General features: G+C 43.8%; 1 protein-coding gene across 3 annotated transcripts in view; it reads right to left on the reverse strand.

Annotated features, from left to right (window-relative positions):
* PRDM2 (PR/SET domain 2) overlaps window positions 1-25653 on the reverse strand; it is a 233677-nt gene that overhangs the window by 92440 nt on the left and 115584 nt on the right. For 2 of the 3 annotated variants that reach the window (XM_068240457.1, XM_068240460.1), the window contains one exon: window positions 23084-23236. In XM_068240457.1, the coding sequence (XP_068096558.1) occupies window positions 23084-23236 (153 nt within the window). Of the gene's footprint in view, window positions 1-23083; window positions 23237-24763; window positions 24782-25653 lie in introns of those variants that run through there. The other variant, XM_068240458.1, reaches the window with a different exon arrangement.

A 25653-nucleotide genomic window follows, 5' to 3' on the forward strand; every position in this document is an offset into this window, starting at 1 on the left:
CTGTATGAGAGTGTTCACATATGAGCGGTTCGTTTCCAATCCGCTTACCAAAGCACTGCCTGTACCATTTTCGGGGCGATTTGCCTCAATGGAAGGTGGTAACAGGAAAAAAGGTGCACGCAGCTAGTGGACAAAAAGGGCGCCGCCATTCACTCCCATAGTAAATATCGTTTAAGGGGGCGCCGAACAGGAAAAAAGGGCACCGGAGATTAATAACGTTTTATAAAGGGCGCCCGGAGATTTTTAATGTTTTATAACTGCTTGTGATCTTGTGATGGTATGCACCCGTGACGAATAACGTTTATAAAAATACTAAACATTTATCCTATTTAACTAAAACATTATTTAAAATGTTATCCCTTACTGTTTGTAAAACATTATTATTCACAAAATAAAGTGATCAGTACGTAACGTAAATTGCAATATATTTTTATAGTCACTATTTGTAAAACATTATTATCCACATAATAAAGCGATCACTAAGGGGGGTGGTTAGGGTTAGGAACCACCAGGGGGGTCTTAGGTTTAGGCACCACCAGGGGGACCCTTAGGTTTAGGCACCACCAGGGGGACCCTTAGGTTTAGGCACCACCAGGGGGACCCTTAGGTTTAGGCACCACCAGGGGGACCCTTAGGTTTAGGCACCACCAGGGGGACCCTTAGGTTTAGGCACCACCAGGGGGACCCTTAGGTTTAGGCACCACCAGGGGGACCCTTAGGTTTAGGCACCACCAGGGGGACCCTTAGGTTTAGGCACCACCAGGGGGACCCTTAGGTTTAGGCACCACCAGGGGGACCCTTAGGTTTAGGCACCACCAGGGGGACCCTTAGGTTTAGGCACCACCAGGGGGACCCTTAGGTTTAGGCACCACCAGGGGGACCCTTAGGTTTAGGCACCACCATCGGGACCCTTAGGTTTAGGCACCACCATCGGGACCCTTAGGTTTAGGCACCACCATCGGGACCCTTAGGTTTAGGCACCACCATCGGGACCCTTAGGTTTAGGCACCACCAGGGGTGTCTTAAGGTGGCCATACACTCGTCAGATTAGCAGCAGATAGATCATCAGATAGATTTCTTACCTATTTGATGCGTTTAGGAACATTTTTTACTAGGATTAGAATTCCAATAGATTTCAGTTTGAAATCTATTGAAAATCGATCTGATGGCATTTTTTGCCATCAGATTTCCATTAGGGCCAATGCAAAATGATAAGCAATCTCAACAGATCGACCTAGATTTTCCAGCCTGCCAAATCGATTGAAATCGATTGAAATCGTCCGCCAATCGGTCAACCGATTTGCAATCGATCGATTTTGATCGATCGGCCAAAAAACGGCTGAGTGTATGGGCCCCTTTAGGGTTAGGCACCACCAGGGGGGGTCTTAGGGTTAGGCACCATCAGGGGGATCTTAGGGTTAGGCACCACCAGGGGAGTCTAGGGGTTAGGGATAGGTACAGGGAGGGTTCTGTGTGAGAGTAAGGTTAGGTATAGTTTTAGTAACATTTTAGTAATACTTACTAATGTTTTACAACACTTATTACGACCGTAGTTATATTTATATCATTGTTATAAATAATATTTTCTGATTTTATTATAAGAAGAAACGATAAATGAAGGTTATTCACAATAATATAAAATCATAACGATTAAACATATCGAGTTTTTTTTAAGAAAAGTAATTATTAGTTTCACTTTTGAAACAGAGAAAATTAACGGTTTCACAATTGCAGATTTCATACACATTATTTAAGGATTTATAAATTTGTAAAACATTATTTGTAAACTAAATACAGTACAATATTTTATCGTTTACACCCCGCGCCCTTTTTCCCCCCGACGCCCTTTTTTAACGTACGCATGGAAGGTATAAGGAAATCGCAAAGCGCTTTAAAAAGCGCTTTGTATAGAGGATTTCCCCAGTGCTTTCATGAATAAATACATTGTATTTATTCATTTCCGGGTGAAAGAGTTCACTGACGTCTGGAAGTGAACAAGCGATTTGTTCTGCAAAAGCGATTAGAAAAGTGCTTTTCAAAAATCCCCCAACGCGCAGGTAAGCACCAGTAGGCGCTAAGAAAAAAAAAAATCGCCCACAAAATCGCAAAACTCTGGCGTCAGCGATTGCGATTTATGATGTGAACAAGGCCTAAAGGCGTGCGATAATCATGAGCGACGGACTGTGGTCCCTTCACATGTATTATGTGACCCCCGATGCCTGTGCATTTATACTTTACCTGTCACGCTGTCCTGCATGTGTCCTTGCTGTATTTCTGCATGGGCGCCCCACATGACTACCGGCATGTAGCAAGTGGGGCACGTGTGTAATATCATTGTGGCTTGGGCAGCCATGAACATGGGCCTCTAATTTGTGTTTTCCCCCCAGGCCGAAATGTCCCAGTCCTCCCCTGTTTTACGCCAAATGAAAGAAACATCATTGTGACCAACAATTCAATTTTTGTTTCATCTGAGCATAACACAGAAGACTAGAAGTCTTCTTCTTTGTCGAGATGAGCATTTGCAAAGGCCAAGCGAGATTTTGTGTGCCTTGTCTGGAGAAGTGGCATCCTCCTTGGTCTGCATCCATAGAACCGAGCAGTGTGCAGTGTCCGTTGGTTTGTCTGCCTTGAGACATTGCCACTAGCAGAGCCCAGATTCACCAGGATGGCCTTGCTGTTGATCCTTGGATTCTTTTTCACCTACCTCACTATCCTCCTAGCCAGCACAGGTGTCACTTTTGGCTTGCAACCACGTCCTCTGAGATTTTCCACAGTGCGGAATATTTTTTAATAATACTTTGCACTGTAGCCACTGGAACTTAAATAATAAAAATAGAAATGGCCTTGTAGCCCTTTCCTGACTTGTGAGCAGCCACAATGCACAGCCACAGCTCCTCACTCCTTGTCTTAGCCATGACAGTCCACAAACCAACTGCAGAGAGCTGCCGTTTTTCACCTGTTGAGTTGATTAAAACAGCTGTCCCCAATTAATCAGGCTAATTAGGATGCTTAAGAAAAGCTTGGACAATTTGGAATGGTATAGAACTTTGGAATTTCCCACACACTGTGACAGTTTGTGAAGGGTATGAATAATTTTGGACTGGACACTTTTTGCTCAAATGTAAATAAAAGCTGAGAAATGTTTTTTCCGCAATAATGCCTCTTGTACATCATCTTATTGTCTTTTGGGAGACACCTATGTCATTTCCCTTCAAAAAATTACTTGCTGGTTGATAAAAGTAGCTTTCAGTCAAAATTTGCCAGGGGCATGAATAATTATTGGGCAGCACTGCAGCAGGCAGTAGTCGTAGTAGTACAAGACTCTGCAGCAGTTCAAGGCAAACTTTAGCCCAAGACTGAAGCGGAGCCTCAGATCAGGCAGTGTGGCCCAGGCATGCAGTGCTGCAACAGACCAAAACACAGCAGCAATATCATGCACAATGCAGTGAATGTAACAGTATAAGAACAGGCAGTACACATCAGTCAAACCTTGCAGCAAGTCAATTTAGCAAAACAGTGCAAGCAGTAGTTCATGGCCCAGAGCAGTACTTTATATGCACAGTTTAGAAACAGTGCAGTCAGTATAAACAATGTATGCACAGTGACTACAGTGCACAGAGCAATCAGTGTAAAGGTGGCCATTAACAATACGATATTGTGGATGATCAATCAATCAGAGAAGATTGTTTGGGCCCACTAACGGAAGGTTAGCTGCTTTGATCAGATTAATAGAATCGATCTGAAAAAATGGATCAATGTCATCGATATTACAAGTGAATTGAAGAATAGATCATCCGAAGAATCGTAACGTTAATGGCCACCTTTAAAATAGTTAAAGACCAAAACAGTGCAAGAGATGTACCTGTACTCACCATATCTCCTGTTCTGAGGGGGTGCCCAGAGCGGCAGGGCGGTGGCAGAGCTGGAAGAGTGGAGCCTGGGATATGGTGGCAAAGCTACAGTAGAACAAGCGCGCTATGATCCATTGCCATGGCTCCCAACTTTTGTCCTGTCTGACCACCACAACACATGTGGTGTCAATTTAGTTTTCTTACTGAAGCATGCTAAATAGTACCCATCTGCGCATATGCAGTAATGTCGTGCTGATATTCCACAGCCGGCTTATCCATAGATATCCCTTATGCTGGGTACACACTGAGATTTTCTGGTCGATTTACTGTCAGATTGATTATTTCCAACATGTTCGATTTGCTTTCCGATCGTTTTCCGAGCATTTTCCGATCGATTTCCTATTAAAGTGCACGGAAATCGTTCGGAAAATGCTCAGAAATCGATCGAAAAGCAAATCGGACATGTTGGAAATGATCTGACAGTAAATCGACCAGAAAATCTCATAGTGTGTACCCAGCATTAGGAGCAGGTTTAAAGGCAGGTTAGTGTTAGGAGAGCGGAGGTTAGTGTGAGCAGTGTGGGATTAGTTTTAGGAGTGAAGAAGGGGGAAGAGAGGTTAGCATGAGGTCGGGGTAAGTTAGTAGAGGAGAAACCATTGGACCGCCAAGGTATTTCCCTCACTTCAACTTATCAGTAATACTACCCAATAAAGTATTGCCCGGGTAGTACTACTTGACAAAATAGAACAACTCGACACATCATCACCGAGAGTAGTGATGGTGGTTTGCTGACAGAGTTGGCATAGTTCCCAGAGGCCTTGCAGCAAGCCTTGCTTGAGGTGGAGATAAGAGTTGGCAAGGCCAGGAGTCCATGTGGCAGAAAGGATAGGCAGAGTGCTGGGAAGACCGTCACATGCAAAGAGAAGATGGAGGGGCGGCTGGCCTGTGCAGTCCAGGATCCAGTGGGTGCTGGTAGTTCTGGAGCGGTGGGGGACCCGCAGTCCATGTGGGTGCAGAGACCGGCCATCAGCAGCAGGTCGCACAGAGAGTTTGCAGCTGGGGAGATGAAAACTGGTAGTCAGCGACTGGGGGAGGTTAGTGTACCAGGAGCCGATGCAATCTATGGCTGGGAGATTTAGGTGTGCCAGGAGCCGATGGAGTCTTAACCTCCCTGGCGGTACAATAAATCCACCAGGGGGCAGCGCAGCCCCTTTTTTTTTTTTTTTTTTTTTTTTTAAAGCATGTAGCTAGCCTAGCGGTAGCTACATGCTTCCCCCCTCCCTTCGCTATCCCTCCCACCCCTCCGATCGCCGCCGGCGCTTTCACCCTGCAGGGAATCCCGTTCTGAACGGGATTCCCTGTATGGGCTTCCCAGTCGCCATGGCGATGATCGCGATGACATCACTGACGTCATCGACGTCGTGACGTCAGCGGGTATTCCGATCCACCCCTCAGCGCTGCCTGCCACTGATTTGCCAGGCAGTGAAAGGGGTCTGGGGAGGGGGGCGGGCGGTGCGGCGGATAGCGGTGAATCGGCGGCGATTGTTATGCACACGCAGCTAGCAAAGCGCTAGCTGCGTGTAGCAAAAAAAAAAAAAAATTATGTAAATCGGCCCAGCAGGGCCTGAGCGGCACCCTCCGGCGGCTTACCCAGTGTCACACACAGGGTTACCGCCAGGGAGGTTAAGCTACGTACACACATACGACAACGATCGTTCGTTTTGAACGACGAATGAACTTTTAATTAACGAAAGAACGATCTAAGTAAAGTTAGCTTTTAAAGGTGTGTAACGATCTGATCGTTAGAATAAACGTTACATCACATAAAGCAACTATTGCGCTTGCGCATAAAAATGAAAAATTCCATGGAGAAATAGCGAAATGCGCATGTCAAGCCTAGTACGAACGACCGTTTCCAACGATGTACTACTTTTGCAAACGATCGTCATTGGAAAAAATCCGCCAAGCTAGATCGTTCGTTTTTAACGATCTAGCTCGTCCGTCGTTAGACTTAATAGTAGTTAGCTGCTTTTTTTTTTTAAACGATCATCGTTTGAAATGATCGGGAACGATCGTTTCAAACGACTATAGTCGCATGTGTGTACGCACCTTAAGGCTGTGTTCCAACTTGAGCAGTAAACAGCTCAGATTTTATATATAGGAGCTATTCACACTTGTCAGTCTGCAAATGATCCATTGAATCTGTTGTGGTAAGGCCACACTTCTATGCAGTCTGCAATAATCACAGAAAAGCAGATGCGTTCCACATATTGTATAGGCTATGAAAGTATCATAGCCTATACAATAATCTGGTCCCCTACCTCTCGTGTCCCTACCTCTCCCTCTAGATTGTAAGCCTTTGGGCAGGGTCCTCACTCCTTTTGTGTCCTACCTGATCATGCACCTCTATTACTGTGCACCCATGCTATGCATTTGAGTGAACCTAACTTGCCTAACTCCATGCTCCCATCCAGTGACTGACTAAGCATTACCTTGTACTCATACTGTGCTGTGTGATCTGGTTTTCTTGTATTCCTGTATTGTCATATTGCTGTATGTCACCCCTAAATATTGTCTGTAACCTAAATTAATGTCCAGCGCTGCGTAATATGTTGGCACTTTATAAATACAACAAATAAATAAATAATAAATATCACATCTGTACCGGGCTACAGCCAGACCCACAAAGGACCTTTGGAGCGGTCTGCTCTCACTGGCCGCACATGATTCAGCACAAGTGGGAACCGAGCCTAAGAGACAGAAATGGAGCCAGGAGATGGAGCCTCAGGCCGGGTTTAGCCTTAGAAACCGTAGCTGGATGACCCAGGGGAAACCTTGTGGTATAGACACACTGCACTCACCCTAAGCTGTGCTACACTCCAACTACACTAAAAACTACATAGAATACATTAAAGAAAAACTAAAAAAACAGTATGCAAACTTCCACTAATCTACATAGAAAAACAGAAAATGCCATGAGCTGATGTGACCGAGGCAGCCTCTTACTGCCCGCCATCTACAAATAAGAATGACCTTTAACCTCAGTGCTGCAAGGAAGCTTCTGTCTTGTGTCAGTCAGTGACCTCAGTTAGCCCAGATTTATTAACTTATTCTGTGCCATTCAGCATTGCACACAATATACATGTTGTGATGTTTCAGACCGTGTTTATTAATTTTGTATAAAATACTGGAGTCTCTCTCAAATAAAAAAGAGCTTTACAGGCATGACCAAGATATCTACAGGCATTTATGGGCGTAACAATAGCCCCCGTGGCTGTGCATGGGGAGGGTGTCACTCTCCCCCCCTGCACATAACTGCGTCACCATGGCTCTCTCCTCTTTACTCTGCAGTGCGTCAGTTTGTCAGTGTGACCCCAATGCAGGTCATTCCGGGGCATTAAGGAGGAAAGCTGATGCACACTGCAGAGGGAAAAGGAGGAAGAGGAGCTACAGCAAAGTAAGTATGTGCATACTGCGCTGCTATCATTAGGATGGGGGGGCAGTAGGTCATAATGGCAGGCCACACTTGGGGGGGAGGGGGGCATAGGTAGGGCCCTGCAAAGGTTTTCTACAAAACTATAGATGGTTACAATACAACAGGAGAACGATATTAGACAACCGAATATGTCAGCTAAGGGTACTAATATATTTCAAATTGTGGGCTGGTGCACACCAAGAGCACTTCTGAGCGCCTTTTAAAATTGCTAGCGCTTTGAAATGCGCTTGGCTAATGTATTTTTATGGGATGGATAACACCAGAGCTTAAGATTTTTTCACAAACGCAAGCTCTACAGTATTTTGGAGGAGATTACAACTCAATGTAAAGTATAGTAAAAGTGGAAAATTGCTTTAAAGGATACCCGAACTGAAATGTGACATGATGAGATAGGCATGTGTATGTACAGTGCCTAGCACACAAATAACTGTGCTGTGTTCCTTTTTTTCTTTCTCTGTCTGAAAGAGTTAAATATCAGGTATGTAAGTGGCTGACTCAGTCCTGACTCAGACAGGAAGTGACTACAGTGTGACCCTCACTGATAAGAAATTCCTCTTTTTATCTCTTTCTTGCTCTCAGAAGGCATTTTCTGCTAGGAAAGTGTTTTATAGTTTGAATTTCTTATCAGGGAGGGTCACACTGTAGTCACTTCCTGTCTGAGTCAGCCACTTACATACCTGATATTTAACTCTTTCAGACAGAGAAAGAAACAAAGGAACACAGCATAGTTATTTGTGTGCTAGGCATTGTACATACACATGTCTATCTCATCATGTCACATGTCAGTTGAGGTATCCTTTAACCACCCTGGCGTTCTATTAAGATCGCCAGGGCGGCTGCAGGAGGGTTTTTTTTAAATAAAAAAAAAACTATTTCATGCAGCCAACTGAAAGTTGGCTGCATGAAAGCCCACTAGACTAGAGGACGCTCCGGAGGCGTTCTTCTGATCGCCTCCGGCGGCCAAAAGTAACACGGAAGGCCGCAATGAGCGGCCTTCCGTGTTTTGCTTACTTCGTCGCCATGGCGACGAGCGGAGTGACGTCATGGACGTCCTGACGTCAGCCGCCTCCGATCCAGCCCTTAGCGCTGGCCGGAACTATTTGTTCCGGCTGCGCAGGGCTCAGGCAGCTGGGGGGACCCTCTTTCGCTGCTGCTCGCGGCGGATCGCCGCAGAGCGGCGGCGATCGGGCAGCACACGCGGCTGGCAAAGTGCCGGCTGCGTGTGCTGCTCTTTATTTCATCAAAATCGGCCCAGCAGGGCCTGAGCGGCACCCTCTGGCGGTAATGGACGAGCTGAGCTCGTCCATACCGCTAAGGTGGTTAAGAAGCACTGAACAGAGCAATGTTTCAAAGCATTTTTTGCCCAAAGCTGATCACTTCCAAATCAAAGGTTACAAGAACTACAAAATCACTACAACAAAACGCTCCAAAACCGCTAGGCATAAATAGGAATTCGCTAGACACAAGTGTCTGCGATTATGTCTAGTGATTTTTGGTGCGCACTAACCCTTAGTTTTTCACCATAGTGATCCTTTCAGTAGTGCGGTGTGCCATGAATCACTAGGCCTTATACTAAGCTGCAGAGGTCACCAACCATCAGCCTGACCTCTGTGTGACTGATGCAAGCAATCATGTACATCAACACATAGCAGCATGCATTCTGCTGTAGTGCAGTGCACAAGCAGGTCCTTTTTTTGTCTTGTACACCCAGGATCTACTGGCTGCAATAGAGTTTTACTACACTTAGAGCCCTAACTTCAGCTTTCTCATTTGGTCAATATATACTACAGACGTTTCAGTTTAAACAGACAATTTCTTCCTTGTAGTGGTATGTCCTCATCTCTGCAGTGTTTATTATCTCAGCATACAGCTATAAATTCCATCTCAGGACATTTTGAAATATACACTGCCACCTATATAGGAAAAAAAAACATTGGCCTCCTGATACTGGTTATAGGTTTGCACGCGTGCATGAAAAAAGGACGCTGTGAAAAAAGGGCCCGGCTGGATAACGAAATGGCGCCGGTGGATAACGAAATCTGATTATGATACTCGTTGTCAAACCTGGTTAACGATAAATACCGGTGTAAAAAGAGATGGGAAATAATAACGAAAAGATATTAATGTTAAAAATCGTTCCGTTATTCGACAATACAGCTTAACCCAACCCTACTCTCACACAGAACCCTCCCCTGGTGGTGCCTAACCCTTTGTTTTTATGTTTGGATTGCAGGGGCGGACTGACAACTCATGGGGCCCCTGAGCAATAAGATTATGGGGCCCCGTACAACTACAAGCCACACCTGCTTGTGCGGCAGAGGCGTAGGTGCCTCCAATATAGGTAGCCAGTACAGTTATCCCCAGTATAGGTTAGATAGGTAGGTGCCCCGAATATAGGTTAGATAGGTAGGTGCCCCGAATATAGGTTAGATAGGTAGGTGCCCCAGTATAAGTTAGATAGGTAGGTTCCTCCAGTATAGGTTAGATAGGTAGATTCCCTGGGTATAGGTTAGATAGGTAGGTGCCCCGCAGCGGCGTGGGGTGCGGGCATAGCTATTACAACTCACCTTCCGCTGCCAATCCCGTGCAGCCTCTATCTTCTTCCTGTCCCGGCGTCTGTAGCATTGGTAACAGCACCCCCTGTGATGACATGCGGTCACGTCATCACAGCGCGACGGACGCCGAGGAAAGAGGAAGATAGAGGCTACCGGGATCGGCGGCGAAGGTGAGTTGCAGCAGCTATGCCCGCTCTCAATCGCGCAAGATGTCGGGCGCCTTACTGACCATGGGCCCTCGGTCGATGTCAGAGTGCTCTAAATAGTCAGTCCGAGCCAGCTGGATTGTAAGCTCGTAAGGGAAGGGACCACCTCCTATTGTTTCTCATTTTGCTGTTATTTACCATATGAACGTGTACCAATTTTAGCGATATTTTAGTGATTTCTCAATCCAAACATTAACATATACTGTATGTATGTATTTGTACTTGTATTACTGGATGTCATAATTGTACAGAGTCTTGAACTTATCTATATATGTTCCCCAATACTTGTTTTGGACTATGTACAGTACTACAGAAGATGTTGGCGCTATATACTGTAAATAAAATAATAATAACTAATACTAATCATATAAAACATTCGCTTCCACAGTGCTTCTAACAGAAACTGGTGAATATGTAAAAGTTTGCTACCAGTCAGTGATTAGTCCAAGTGTTGAAAGTGAGTAATAAAGCTGAAATGAAAAAAAAGAGATTCCTCCGCACACCTTCCGGATAAGGTAAAATCAGTCCTTTTTATTGAATCATCTCTAGAAAAAATAGCAAAAAAGTAGAACAGCGTGCAAGCTGACGCGTTTCTGACCCTACCGGATCCTTAGTCGCAGCTGAGTAATAAAGCTACGACTGCAAGAAACTGAACATTTCTGGAATGTCTAATGGCAATAGTATTCCAAGCTCTATACTAGTATTCAAAGTCCAAACTCTGTTAGGAGTACAGTTTGATGAGACTGGCCAGGAACTTCTGTATTAGAGCTGCAGATAGATAGAAGCATAGTTACTCATTGCAACACCTGGGCTTATTCACTGATGGACTGAAAACTGCCACTCCTATCTCTGCCAGTTTGTGCTAGAAGCACAGTGGAAAAAATGTGTTTTATATGCACATAAAAATTAAATAGGTTGAAAAATATTTGCCATTTGCCTTGCAATATAGAGTGAGAACCTGATATCATTGAGTTCTCAACAAAATGGGAGTGGCATCACTAATCTCCACACTGAATTCATATACTGTATACACAAGTGAGAGGACACTATCCTTTTTACTCAAATGACATCACAACTCTCCAAATATAAAATAAACATACAACTTCCGAAATCAAATGGATCATCTTACAGCTGTGAGAGGACTGCTCAACAAGGGTGACATCACGTTTGTTTACATGTAAATGATATGCTTTCAGGTGTAATGCTACTACTCCCCAATTAGAATTATATTATTCCAGGTGTGATATCACAATTACCTAAATACATTATTATTCTAGGTGTGATGTCATTATTCCTGGAATAGAATTCATGATATATGCTAGGTCATTACACCTTGAATAGACTAATTATATTCTTGTAGGTGTGAAATCAGTATTAATCAGAAACTGAAAATAACTCTGGGATTATTTTTTGGGGATGTGAATGTCATGTTGTGATTATGCTGCACAGCTCAGGATGTTTCACTGCATACTAAAAATAAATCAGACTATTTTTTTCGAATACGAATGTCAAGTTGTGATTACACTGCAGAGTTCAGGATGTTTTCTTTTAAACACTACAAAGTAAAGATGGGAAGGGAAAAAAACGACCTTGGGGAATGACCGTTATTACGCAATAGCCACACGCTGCAGTATTGTGATTGGCATCCTAAGCACACAGACTGCAGCTGAGGCGACAGCGAACCCATCTCAGATTAGAGCCTGGCTCGGGTGTTGGGTAACTGAGCATACAGGAGTGGAACATCCGTCTCCTAACCTGCTACCAATGTTTTACTACAGGTGGTTAAAATATAGTATTTTAATAACCAAACTGTACTTTGACCCCTACAGGAAGATATTTATTGTAAAAGATTAACAGGGCTTTTCCTGGCCTAATCAAAGAGACAATTAAACACAGCAGAAATGTTGTTGAAGAGAACTTTAGATTTCTGGGGCATCATGCTGGAAACTTCTTATAATTAATAGTGTGGATTTATTAGGTGTACAAAAAACAAAAGAGCAAAAGTAGACCAGATGCCCTGAGCAATCAAGTAGAAATCTTGTTTTATTTAATTTAACCACTTTAGGTCCACCGCTATGTAAATTAACCTCATGAAGTTTTCAGCTTCTTATAAAGGTCATACTGAGACGTCAGGCTTTAGTTCTAGGCTGGTTATGGAGCCTGAGTCCTAGCAATTGTTTTGATACAGAGCATGTGACCATTATTGCTAATGATCTAAACTTTAGTGCTGGGCACATACCCTTGTGGGTCCCGCCGTTATGTTACACATGGTTAGTTATGGTTTTATTTGGGGTTAACCTGTGAGCTGTAAAACATGTATTAGACTTTGATAACCCGTATCTTCAAACGCAAGTTTTTAATTCTAATACTTTGATGAATGAAATCTTTCAGGACTGTATGGTTAAACAGCCTTTTTTTACTATTTCTAATGAAAGCTATATTTTACGGATTAATTTTGTATTGTTGTGTCCAAAAAAACCTCTAATCAGTCTGTACAGTTTATTGCTTTATATAATTCTATTATGCGATTGGCAAAGATATTTGACTGATCGCTGGCCCAGTGGGGTCAATGGCTGCTAAAAATGTTGGATTCTTGGCAGTGGCGGTCCTCCGTTTTAAAAATGGAATGAGCTCAAAACAGCATCCAGGACAGAACTCTGTTAACCTGTGTTATCGTTTGAGGCATAAGGAACCATGGACATTACCTTGCACATCAGTTGTCCCTTCAGTTATAACTGACAGCAATTGATATAGTGGGAAAAGGCTCTAAGGGCCCATTTCCACTATCGCGATTTCGCATGCGTTTTTCTCTTGCAAATTCGCATAGCAATACAAGTGAATGGGACTGTTTCCACTTGTCAGGATTCCTTTGCGTTTTTCTGTGCAGAAAAAATTCGCATGGCAGAGCCTTTAGAATTCGCATACCGCTATGCAAATCGCATACAATGTATTTGATAGGAAATTTGCATGAGATTTGGGTATGCAAATTTTCATGCGAATTCGCATAGAAACAATGGAAAAGCACACCAGCACTGCCATGGTTAAATTCGCAAACATCGTCATCCATGCGAATTCGCATGGAAATTTGCATGAAAATTTTTACTGCTGCGATTCGCACCGCACAAGTGGAAATGCAGCCTCAGACTTTCAGCTTCCTGGGAGACAAGTACAACTAGATCTAGTCTGAACTGGAAGGATTAGTTATAAGAAAAATGGAGAGCTTCTGAGGAACGGATGATGGCGAGGTAAGTATGTAATATCCATTTGCAGGTGCATCATGTATATATATTAAATACTTTAATTTTACTCCATATATGCAAATAAAACTTTCTCTGGAATTTCAGCAGGACTATATTACGCTCACTGATAACTACAGTAATTACAAGCCATAAACCTCTTGCCTGGCAGGGAACAACTTGTGAGTGCAGGGAATAGATAAAAAGGGCCAATAGTTCAGGATTGTGTCTCTAAAATACTAAAAGAAGGTTATTCAGCTAAGTCAGTGCTGTCCAACTTCGTGGGCACAAAGGGCCGTTTTTTTTCCAGACCACATGGGGAAGGGCCGGCAGACCTCCTCCGGATCCTACACCCCACCCCCACCCCGGGTGGGGGAAAAATCTAGCAGAAGATTTCTCCACAAAATGCAATTAGAGTGATATCATATTCCCCACAAAGTACAACCAGATTGGCCGCAGATTTATACACAAAATGCAATCAGATTGGCCGCAGATTTGCCCACAAAATGCAATCAGATTGGCCGCAGATTCGCCTACAAAATGCAGTCAGATTGGCTGTAGATTTGCCCACAAAATGTAGTCATATTGGCTGTAGATTCGCCCACAAAATGCAGTCAGATCGGCTGCTACAACAGCCCCTCTCTGCTCCCCTCCCCTCGTTCCCCGTTTCTTCTATGCTGCCGCCGCCTCACCTCTCAGATCGGTCCGGGCAGGAGATAGCAACCAGCCAGACCAGCGCACGGCAGCCGCGCGGTGAATTTAAATGCAGGAAGTGACATCATCGGTCACGTCCAGCATTTAAAGTCCCCCGTGCGGCTGCCATGCGCCGGTGTGGCTGGTTCCTATCTCCTGCCCACCGCCGATCTGAGGTGAGGCAGCAGCATCGAGGGAACGAGGGGAGCGGAGCTGTACATTTACATTACAGCAGCCGAGGCATGGGGGGAAAAGCTTAAAAAAAAAAAAAGCCCCCTCAGCTCTGGCTAACACTGCCACAGCAGGGGGGCCGCAGCAGAAAAGTTGGACAGCACTGAGCTAAGGCAATAAAAAACCTTAATACTTTTTAAGTTTTTAAATACAAGAATAAAACTGTGATTCTAGAAAAGTCCTGTTTAGAAGAAGGACAATCAATACAATTATCAGTTGATTATCAGTTGATTTTCAGTTCAGGTTAGCTTTAATAATTTCCCCAAATTACCTTAAAGAGAAACTCCGACCAAGAATTGAACTTTATCCCAATCAGTAGCGGATACCCCCTTTTACATGAGAAATGTATTCCTTTTCACAAACAGACCATCAGGGGGCTCTGTATGACTGATATTGTGGTGAAACTGCTCCCACAAAGAAATTCTGAGTACCTACTCTAGGCAGTTTCCTGTCTGTGAACCCTGTTGCATTGTGGGAAGTAGCTGTTTACAGCTGTTTCCAACTGCCAAAACAACAAGCAGCAGCTGCATCACTTGCCAGCAGTAAAAATGTCACCATGTAATAAATGTCAGAACGTAAATCAGGGATTTATACGATTTTACAATGGGCAAACACTGACTAAATAATTTATACATAATTATTGTAAAAATGAAGCATTTTTTTTATTACATTATTTTCACTGGACCTCCTCTTTAAAGAAAACCTGAACTGAAAATTAAAGTCAAAATAAGCATACACAAGTCATACTTACCTTCCATGTAGTCTACTCCTCAGTGTCTTTCTCCTGTCCCGCGTCGTTTGTTCACTGTGATCAAGGGAATTTTCCGTCCTCCATTTTGAAAATGGCCATTACCCATAACAGCTTTCTGGTGAGCACACAGTTAAACTGTAACATCACCCACTTGAGCCATAGGGAAACATGGACATTACATATCAGTTGTCTACTCAGCTATAACTGACAGCAACTGATATTTTACTGACAGCAACTGATATATTTCAGATCTGACAAAATATTGTCAGAACTGGAAGGGATTATTGTCAGAAGAAAATTATGCGCTTCTGAAAGGAACTGATGGCAAGGTAACTATGTAATGTTCATTTGAAGTTACCTTGTGTGTTTATTTTAAATATTTTTACTCAGTACAGGTTCTCTTTAAGTTGTATTTTTGGGCTTTAAAAACACACATTTTTCTTCTTTAAGAAGAGATTTCGGTACTTATCCGTTAGCCGGGCGCATCCGGCAGGTGGCGCTGTTGTAGCGAATTTCGATGCGCAGTTGTATCTAATTCCATTCATAGTTACTATGGTAACAGGTGGCCGCAGGTGGCGCTAATTACATTGTTGATACGCAACGTAACGATACAGTGTGTTAATGGCAACGAATATACATTGTATTTGAAGTGGCCTGAATTAAAATGAAGGCGGCGGCAATGTAACACATGAAGCCGCCGCCTTCGTCTGTTCTTCTTCTCCCCCTTTGCCCTCTCGCTTCTATACAACACTGCCAGCTGGGGGGGGGGGGGGGACACGCGTGTCCCCCCACAGTCGTTCGTCGCAAGGAAACAAGCAGGCTTCCCTGCCGCGACGAACGACTCTGGGGGGACACGCATGTCCCTGCAGGCTGGCAGCATTGTATACAAGTGAGAGGGCAAAGGGGGAGAAGAAGAAGAACAGACGAAGGCGGCGGCTTCATGTGTTACATTGCCGCCGCCTTCATTTTAATTCCGGCCACTTCAAATACAATGTATATTCGTTGACATTAACACACTGTATCGTTACGTATCAACAATGAAATTAGCGCCACCTGCGGCGCTTCCATTCACACAGTACTACGTTCAGTAACTATGAATGGAATTAGATACAACAGCGCATCGAAATTCGCTACAACAGTGCCACCTGCCGGATGCGCCCGGCTAACGGATAAGTACCGAGATTTCACCATTAAATAAAGGTTTGAGGAAACATTTTTGAGACAATAGTTTTTCAAACTTATTTGAAATATACAAAAAAAAAAGAAATGCGACACTAAAAATGTAAACTTGCTTTGGGCTTGAAGTGGTTAAGAAGGAAAGCTTCAGAGGGAAGCTGAGGAGCATCATACATCAAGCCGCACCTGCTAGAGACTCACTAGATGTTCAGGGCAAGTGCTCCACTTAGGCCCAGTTTCTTTGCACCTGTTTTGATAAACCCCGGGACAGTGAATTTGTAGAGATGCTTTGTGGTGTATTAGTTCATGGTTCTGCATATTTTTTTTTAAGTTTTATTAAAATATAAAATAAATGTGTTACCTAGCAATTTAAAGCAGACCAGAAGGCAAAAATAAAGTAAAAAGTTAAGCTGGCCACATGCTGATCAATGTAGCCAAGTATCGCTGATCGAATCCCTCAACACACTGCACACAGTACTGTGTGTGCGTCCGCACTGCGTCATATGTGGGCGCTTTATAAATTCAATAAATAATAACACAGCATGAAATCTGTAAAAAATAAATAAATAAAAAGTCCATCGAACTGTAGTGTTGCAATGTTCAATGCAGTGCAACGCAAGGGGCTATCAATCTACTGCTGCTCCCAACTTATCACCGATTGTCATCTTCCATCTGGTACAATCAATCCATTCAATCACTTTTGGCCCAAAATTCAATCTAATAATCGATAATTCCCAGCATGTTGTGCCATCAAAGTTTAGCAGATTCAATCCAATCAACCTAATATCGATATAAAAAAAAAAATCGATAAGTGTATAGCCAAATTTGGACACTTACCTCAGTAAAGGGAGGCCTCTGGATAATAAAGAGGCTTCCTCCACAAGGGCTTATCTAATAGGTTCATGTGCCCATGATCCTGTCCCTGTATGAGCACAGCTGTACTATGCAGGCGCTAGATAGTCCGTGCCTGCACAGTAGCGCATAGCCACTTGTACGCGGCTTTTTCTCTGTGCATGAGCAGTTCCATGCTACTACACAGACACGGGCCATCGGTGCACCTGCGCAGTGCTGCCATGCTAGTTCAGAAGACAGAAGAGGATTCCGGCGACCAAGGGTTGGATCAAGAAGGAACGGAGAAGCCTCTGGAGGATCCAGAAGCTCCCCTCTAGTGGAGGTAAGTTTCTAACTTTATATTTAATTGTTTTTTTTTTAATCACAGGTTTGCTTTAATCATGACAATCAAAAACTAAACTCCACCACAACCTTTTTTTGAACAGGAAGACACAGTAAAGCCTAAGGCACTATTTCCATATGAATTAAGTAGATTATTTTAAATTAATAAAGCACAAGAAAAAAGTTGTTAAAAAAAATTGCAGATTTTGCGAAATAAAATGGAATATTTGCTTTACTAATCAGCCACCTTCCCGTCTTTCCCAGCCACTGCTGAACACAAACCTAAAAAGTTCCAGGCAGAGAAAGTAATTTTGCATTAAAAATAGATGCCAATGCTGCCATACACAGAAATAGGATAGTTTTCTATGTGGGGGATGCCTGGTGACTACTGGTACTGAGCGCTAGCAAGCGCCTGGCCAATACAAAAGAGCAAGTTACTGGTGGTGATTTCACCACCTAAGATAGTCTATGATATAATAGCATACAAAAGACGAGGGCACATATACAATTAACTTTTTCTCCCCCGATGATATTTTCACACCTTGTTAAAATACCTGTTAAGCCATTAGCAAAAGAAAGGAGCAAGAAAATACTCAGGTGAAAAAGTGCTGTCAAAATTATTCTACTTTGTGGCAGTTTTTTAATAGAATGCTGAAAAGTTATTTTCAATAGAAGATGAAAAAATATCTCCTAAAACTTGGAAGAAAAAAGTAAATTGAATAAGGAACAAAGGGCCTGATGCAGTAAACTCAGGAAGATTTTACTACTAGGGCAGGGGGAACACCTTGCACTAGCCAACCACAGATAAGCTGAAACTACCACGTTTTGCATTAATGGAGCAGTTGGCAGGAACAGTGTAGAACATGTTTTAAAGGTAAAAAAATAAATGCTTAGATTTTTAAACTATGGACTGTCTTTTCCTTCTACACAAGTAAATATGCTCATTAAAGGCTGCTTTTAGTGTACTAGATACTAATAGCAATGCAATTATTACTATTGATTTACATAAACCGAGCTGGAAGCTACAATACACACATTTAAATACACATTACACAGCAGTAGTGGAACACGCTAGGCCTTATTCAGTTGGAAATGCACCACTTCGAAAATAAAATAAATTAAAAACACATTTTATGTGCCTAAGTGCTCGCCTACAAATCAAACTAAATGCAACACATGATTTTATTGCAAGCTAAGTGCAGGCATCAGACAAACTATCACAGTGCAAAATACACAATCACTTTGGATAAAAACTTGTGCATTCCACTGGCATCTCAATATAGTCATGGACTTTACATTTTGGTGAGCAAATCACCTGTAGACAATCTGACTGATCGTGATAAATAGAATTATCTTTATCTTTTTATTTTATTATGATTAATGATGATGTACAGTTAGGTCTATAAATATTCTGGACATTTTTCCAATTTTGGTTCTGTTCATATTGTAACTACAATGCATTTTAAATGAAACAACTTATATTAAGTTGAAGTGCAGATTTCAGCTTAATCATACTCCGCAACAGCCCCGATTTCGTCGGGATTGTCCCGGTTTGTGAGGCTTGATCCCCCCTCCCGCTATAGCCTGCCTGAGTCCCGGGCTGAGCAATCAGGATAGAGAGCGGCAGGGTGATTGTTACGGAGAACAGAGCAGTCACCGCAAGACTTGCTTCCTATGCAGAGTGATGACGTAATTTACAATGCCCCGCGGTGACTGCTCTGATCTGCACACATTCTGCTCACCTCGCTGGCTGCATCAACTTCTGACACTTGCAGCTACTTCCCTCGCTGTCCACTGCCCGGGCTGACACACTCCTAGCTGTTAGTGTTGTCCGGATCATGAACGATTCGGATATTTGATCCGAATGTATTTTGTGAGTCAAATCATCCGAATCATCAAAATGAGTGATTCGGATCGCAAAAGGGGCGGGGCCATGAGCAACACGCCCCCTCTCAGCGGGCAGCGGGGTCCTGGAAGCAGAGCTGAGATGGATCGCTCTGTTGGATGGGAGCCAGCCTTGCAGGGAGACAGGTAGATGAGAGAGGGGACATGGGTGCCACTGCCAGATATGTGTAGCGCACATGTACTGGCTGTAATGTGCTGCTCATTATAGGCTGTCTGTTCCGTAGTTGTGCACAGTGAACACATTGGAAGCTTTTGGCTCAGCTCAGCACAGCTCAGTAACTTTGCAGGCACTGTGATTGCTGTGCAATATGATCCTCCTGCACTGCTCTAAACAGCTGCACTTATCTTCTGGGAATGCTTTCTTTCACTGTGCGACGTTTGCATTCAAAGTACACAGATGAGCATATAGGTGAAATACATGTAAAGCATATGATTGCAGCATTTGGGTATTGTGTGCAAGCAAACATTTCTGCTCTCTGCTCGTCCCTTCTCTGTCCACTCCCTGCCCTCTGTCCATCTTCTCCCCTTCTCCTGTCCACAGCAGGGAAAGACCTGTCCTGCTATTCATTTCACCCCCGAATGCTTCGGTAGTAAAATGATCCGAGATTCGGATCAAAGATCCAGATCTTTTCAATGATCCGATTCGAATCATCCGGATCATTGAAAAGATCCGAACTTCCCATCTCTACTAGCTGTGCCCTCTGACCTTCCCTCCCCCTCCTTATGTACACTCTGCACAATCACCGGAGGAGGGGAGGGACACTGCCTGGCTGCAGGGACCGTGCTTTGAGGTAAGGCATGGGGAGACGCTGGGCACACAGACAGGCTCAGCTCCATCCACATTCCACACACACCATAAACAAATGGTGAAGACTTGAAGTAATATATACATATCTCCCAACTGTCCCTCTTCCCTCTTCATTTGTTCCTCTTTCAGGACTTTGTCCCTCTTTGTATGTACATATATATTTTTCTCTACTGAAAAATGTGTTTGATTGCCTCTAAACTTTTATACCCATCCTATAAATTGATATATTACCAATTTTAAAGTGTTAATATGAAGGAAAATGAACCAGGATAGAAAGGACCAGTTTGGTTTGAATTATAAAACAACATATTTTTCTTACAAAATCTTTATGGTCTGTGTGACTAGGGGTGTGACGGGGGCGTGATCAGGGGCGTGGCTTAAGTGTCCCTCTTTCTCATCTCAAAATGTTGGGAGGTATGGCTTAATCCAATTACTTTAGAGCCCCTGAAATGAATGCATTGTGTTTTGTTTTGTTTTTTTAAAAAAAGCTTAAGTTGCCTCACATTTTTATGCACTCATTTTGTCCCCCCCACTGAATTAAAGTAGAAAGTCTGCACTGGAACTGCATCTAAGTGGTTTTATTTAAAATTCATTGTGGCAATGTACAGAACCAAAGTTGACTCTGTCCAAATATTTACAGGCCTAACTGTAGTAACTAAACGTAGCACATATACATGTCTTATGCTGGGAATACACGGTTAGTTTCTTTCTCATCAATCGAGCCGCTGATGGCTCGACTGATAATTTCCGACAGGTCCGATGACCCCGCTCGATCCCCGCCTGCTGAATGGGCAGAAAATGAGCGGAAGATAACGAGCGCCCGCGGGGACGAGCGGGGATCAAGCCAGCGGCTCAATCTGGCGCATAATCTATTCCGTGTATTCCCAGCATTAGGGACCATTTGCACTTGTGCCCAGCATGCCTTTCTGAATCACATGCCAGCGCTTGTTACAATGGGTATACATATGTGAATTGCATATGCGGTGCAAAATTATGTAGCATGCCGTCCATTCTTTTCCCCTGCATACGTTTTGGATTGCAGTCTATTGATTTCAATAGGCTGTGTTCCCCTGTCCGAATGGCATTCAATCACAGAAGCGCTGGCTGCATTCAATAGTGTGGAGTATGTCGTTGGACCTGTCACCAGTGGCGGCACGTTCCCCGCTCCTCGTTTCTGGCTGGGGGGTATTGGTTGTCATATGGGTGATGAATGCAGATCCTGGGTGCCATGTGGGTTCTAGGTGCGGATACAGGCTGTCATAAGGGTTCTGGCTATGGGTGGGTATTGAATGCTATGCGGGTGTTGTTTACAGGTACTTCGTGCCATGTAAGATCTGGGTGCGTGTACTGGATGTCATGTGGGTACTGGGTGTGAATACTTGGTGCCATGCCTGCAGGCATGTGTTCCCCACTCTTAAGGACCCTCTGCACAGCCCTGCATGCCTGTATTGGGTGCTGGCTATAGGTGGGCATTAGGTGTCACGTGGGTTTTAAATGCAGGTACTTTGGGTGTGGGTACTGGTTAAGTGGGTGCTTAGTGCAGAAATCGTGGGTGCCATGTGGAGGCTGTGTGCAGGTGTGAGTACTGGGTGCAATGTCAGGCCTGGGTGCAGGTACATGGTGTCATGTGAGTGTGTGTGAGTACTGGGTGCCAGCTATGGGGAGGGCTGTGGATGAATGTTGGGAGAAGTAGAGGTCAGTGTGGGCGCTGCAGGAAGGGGAAGTCATTGGGGGTGCTGGGGAAGGCAGAGGTCAGCTTAGGTGCTGCTGACGGGAAGAAGGGTGGCATTGGGGGAGGGAAAGGTCATTTGGGTGCTGGGGGAGGGAGAGGTCACTGTTGGTGATGGGAGAGGCAGGATCACTGCAGTGCTAATGCTGGGGAAGGAAGATGTCAGTACGGGTCCTAGGTGGAGGGAGAAGTCACTGTGGGGGCAAGGTTGAGGGAGAGGTCACTGTGGGGGCAAGGTTGAGGGAGAGGTCACTGAATGCTGGGGTAGGGAGAGGTCACAGCTTTTAGGAAGACACCATCTTCCCTGCTCCCACACAGCTGCGGGGATGGTTACACTAGGATTCCTGTATAGGACCTCTTTACTCCAAAGTGTCCCAGATGGGTTTCCCCACAGGTGGTGGGTGGAGCTTATCACACCCAGGGCAGGGCTTATTTGCAGCCAAAGGGGCCTTTTTATGGACATTTTAAAAAGGTGGGGGTGCTTGGGCACCTAGAGCCCCCCCCCCCCTCCCTTTGAACATGCCTGTTAAGGAGCATATACACACGCACAAAGAATGCTGCCCATGGGGACTAGGACTCAATCCCTCAGCTGCCAGTTCATGAAGTGGCTTCCAGCAGGTAAGGAAGAGAATAATGTGCATGGACGAGAAGATCCAGCACTCTAGGTTAGGGATGATTGAGAATCAGAAGTTCGATCTCATGGCGAATCGGGCCTTTCTCGCTTAGCAAAGTAATTTGCCATGCAGGGGCGGTTCAGTGGCATAATTTTGGCAGTAAGCGCAGAATGGGCATCTGCTCAGTCATTATCTAGGGAATCATTTGCTTGCATGATGCACAGCAAGGCACAGCAGCCAATGAGAAGAGATCTCACCACGGACAGATATAAATAAGGGTGAAGGAAGGGGTCTTTCTTTCCATTTTGCTTGTGTGTAAGATAGCAGCTAGAGAGACATGGACAGGGAGAGAAGTGTATGCATCACGGAGAGATACCTTGTAGTTAGGTCTATTTTACCTTGTAGTTAGGTCTATTTTCAAGGGTGTATTGTGTGCAGGTCTGTTATTTGTAGGATTTATTGTGCGGACTTGATTAGGTAGAAGTATGTGCAGTTACTCTAGTTCCACAAGCTTGTTAGCCACCTAAACTGTATTGCCAGCTACTAAGAAAACTGTCAGCTATAGTATTTATTCAGTGCAGATTTACATAGGTAAGGCTTGTGCATACAGCGAATTGCTTGCAGTCCTCCAGAGTCACATTTTTCAAGTTCTCGCTTACCCTGAGTGTTTTGTAGTATATAGCCCTGTTAATCTCCAGAGGACAGAGGTTCTGCTCCTTTGCTGTTCGAGCCCAGTTGACGTAACGCAGCCAGTTGCCTTTGTGAGGATCTGTGGCATCAATACACATCCAGCCCAAGTTTGGGTAATATACCTAAATCCAGAAAAACAATTTAGTTTAGTATGTGACAAACACTCTGCATACATAGCACAGAGCAACAACGTGGGAGCTATGCTTTGAGTCCATCAGGGGAAAAGTGCAATATAAATGTCTGATATGGGTTTCCACTAGATATTCCAATTTCCTCACAAATCCCCAAAACATACAGAGAGGTTAAGTGCGTTCCTGCTTAAATAGCCCTAAACTATGGTAAGAACAATAGACCATGGCTATTACATTTTGAGGGACAATTAGTGACATGAAGTATTCCGTGTACTTTGTAAGGCTGTACAGAAGATGTTAGCACTATATAAATCCATAATAGGAGTAATAATAATTACTGAATAATTTGTGCATTACTGATATACAGTAGATCATAATGCTTTCATCAAAGGTGGAGTGTCAATTAAATAGGTGATTATTTAAAAGGAATAGGTTGAGCCATTCTTGCAGTTGCTATACAGTGTGCTCTGTCTGAAGCCATTACTATGTAGTGAGTGCAAACTACAGTCGCCATGCAGAACTCCCACAGGGGACAATTGAGGGCACAATTATATCAGGAGGCATGGCTGGAACTGGAGTGGGGCAGGTCTGAAGCCTATTCCCTAGCTCTACAGCCTTCAGCTGCACCCCTGTCAGTAGCAGCAATAGCTTAGCAACTACCAGTAATCAAAGGTGTACTGTATTATGCCCCTATCTGACTCATACACAAAATGTTCTAAATACATATACAGAATGTATTTGTTGCCCCTTGTGACCAGGTACCCTACTCATGTTCCCCGACTTGGAAAAAGAGACATTTTAGCACAAAATATGAAGACAAGCAACACCCCCGCTTCCCTTATGAGGACAATGAAGAATTCATAAGGAAAATATGTTTTTCAAACCTTCCCATATGCTGCAGTGGCCACATAAGAGTGTGAAAAACATGCTTAATTAGGCAATGCAACTAGAAAGAAGGAGGTTGAATGTAAACTATAAACAGAAAGCAGTTAATTAGCACATTTATTTCTATGACCTATACAGAAGATCTACAAAACTAACAAGTGAGGAGTAAAAAAAAAGTATGACAGATTGGGGTGGTGGTCTTTCCATTTTCAAACCATTTCCATTGGCCTCTGAGGAAGCTTTTTTGAAAGCGAAACAGCTGTCAGGCCTCCCTCACCCCACTGTACATCCTGATGTGTCCTAACACCGTGGATTAAAAGGTATTTCATTTTGCAACCTCAGTGCCTCGCCATTCTTCTTCTACAATTGAACAAATGACATCTGGAACTTACTGACTGCTAAGGTAACAAGAACAATTTACTTTAAAACACTCATACCTTGTATCACCAAACATTGTACGGATTATAGGCCTATCTAAGCCAATGTTTTACAGAGGACCTGCCGCTAAAGAGTTACACTTCATACAATCCAAAAGAACCTTTATCTGCAAAGTCAAATCACATTTTTTAGCATAAAAGTTGCTCTGTATTGCCAGATTTAAAAAATGTCTCTTGAGAGCTTTGGGCTACATACTTATGGTGCCAATTGTGACAGTTCTGTACACGAGCTCCTACAGATACGCCACTCAGCTGATACTGAGCGACACATACTGTTGTTATGGGGAGGGGAGGAGTCACAACTGTGCAAGGTACAACAGATTGTTTTCCAGCGGGCATGGCAAAGAAGGGAAGAATGCACTCAAGTGTTAATGACCATCGCGACAGATTTCAGTCTAGTATGTGTACAAGGATTTAAATTTTCCTCTTGTGCCCAAGAACAAAAAGGAAGCCCCAACAGGGTGTCAGAGGGGGCAGGAATAGTTTTGAGTGTTTCACACCTTTAGAGAGGGGAAGTAAAATAAAAATTAGGTTATTCTCTACAGACAGACTATCTGGTACAGTTGTATAGAGACACTAGTAAGGCATTGCCTTAAAGCAGATACTGCATACTTAACAAACGGTACATAAAATGCAGAAATGCCTTCTGATTCGAAACTTGAGTATGCAGGGCCGGGCCGAGGCATAGGCTGGAGAGGCTCCAGCCTCAGGGCGCAGTGTAAGAGGAGGCGCAGAATTAATTCAGCTGTCATTCCTAATTGTGTTTGAAGCAGAAAGAAATAAGAAAAGGGGATACATAGCAGTGACTGCAAGCCAGATAACTACATATTAAGGTGTTGGGGAGGTTGGGGGCCCTGTGGCGCCTCTTAGTCTAAAAGCAATCAGTGTGTGACGCTGGGGTGGCAGGGATGGAGGGGCGCACTTTGGTGTCTCAGCCTTGGGTGCTGGAGGACCTTGTCCCGGCTCTGTGAGTATGTATGAGACTTGCTAGAAGAGCTTTTAGCTACATGCGTTTTTGTTTTAAAGTGCCTTAAACACAAAAAAGTAACCAAAAAGCCCAGACTAACAGACTAACATAGAACTAGT

This window comes from Hyperolius riggenbachi, chromosome 6, assembly GCF_040937935.1.
Source record: "Hyperolius riggenbachi isolate aHypRig1 chromosome 6, aHypRig1.pri, whole genome shotgun sequence".
Taxonomy (NCBI): domain Eukaryota; kingdom Metazoa; phylum Chordata; class Amphibia; order Anura; family Hyperoliidae; genus Hyperolius; species Hyperolius riggenbachi.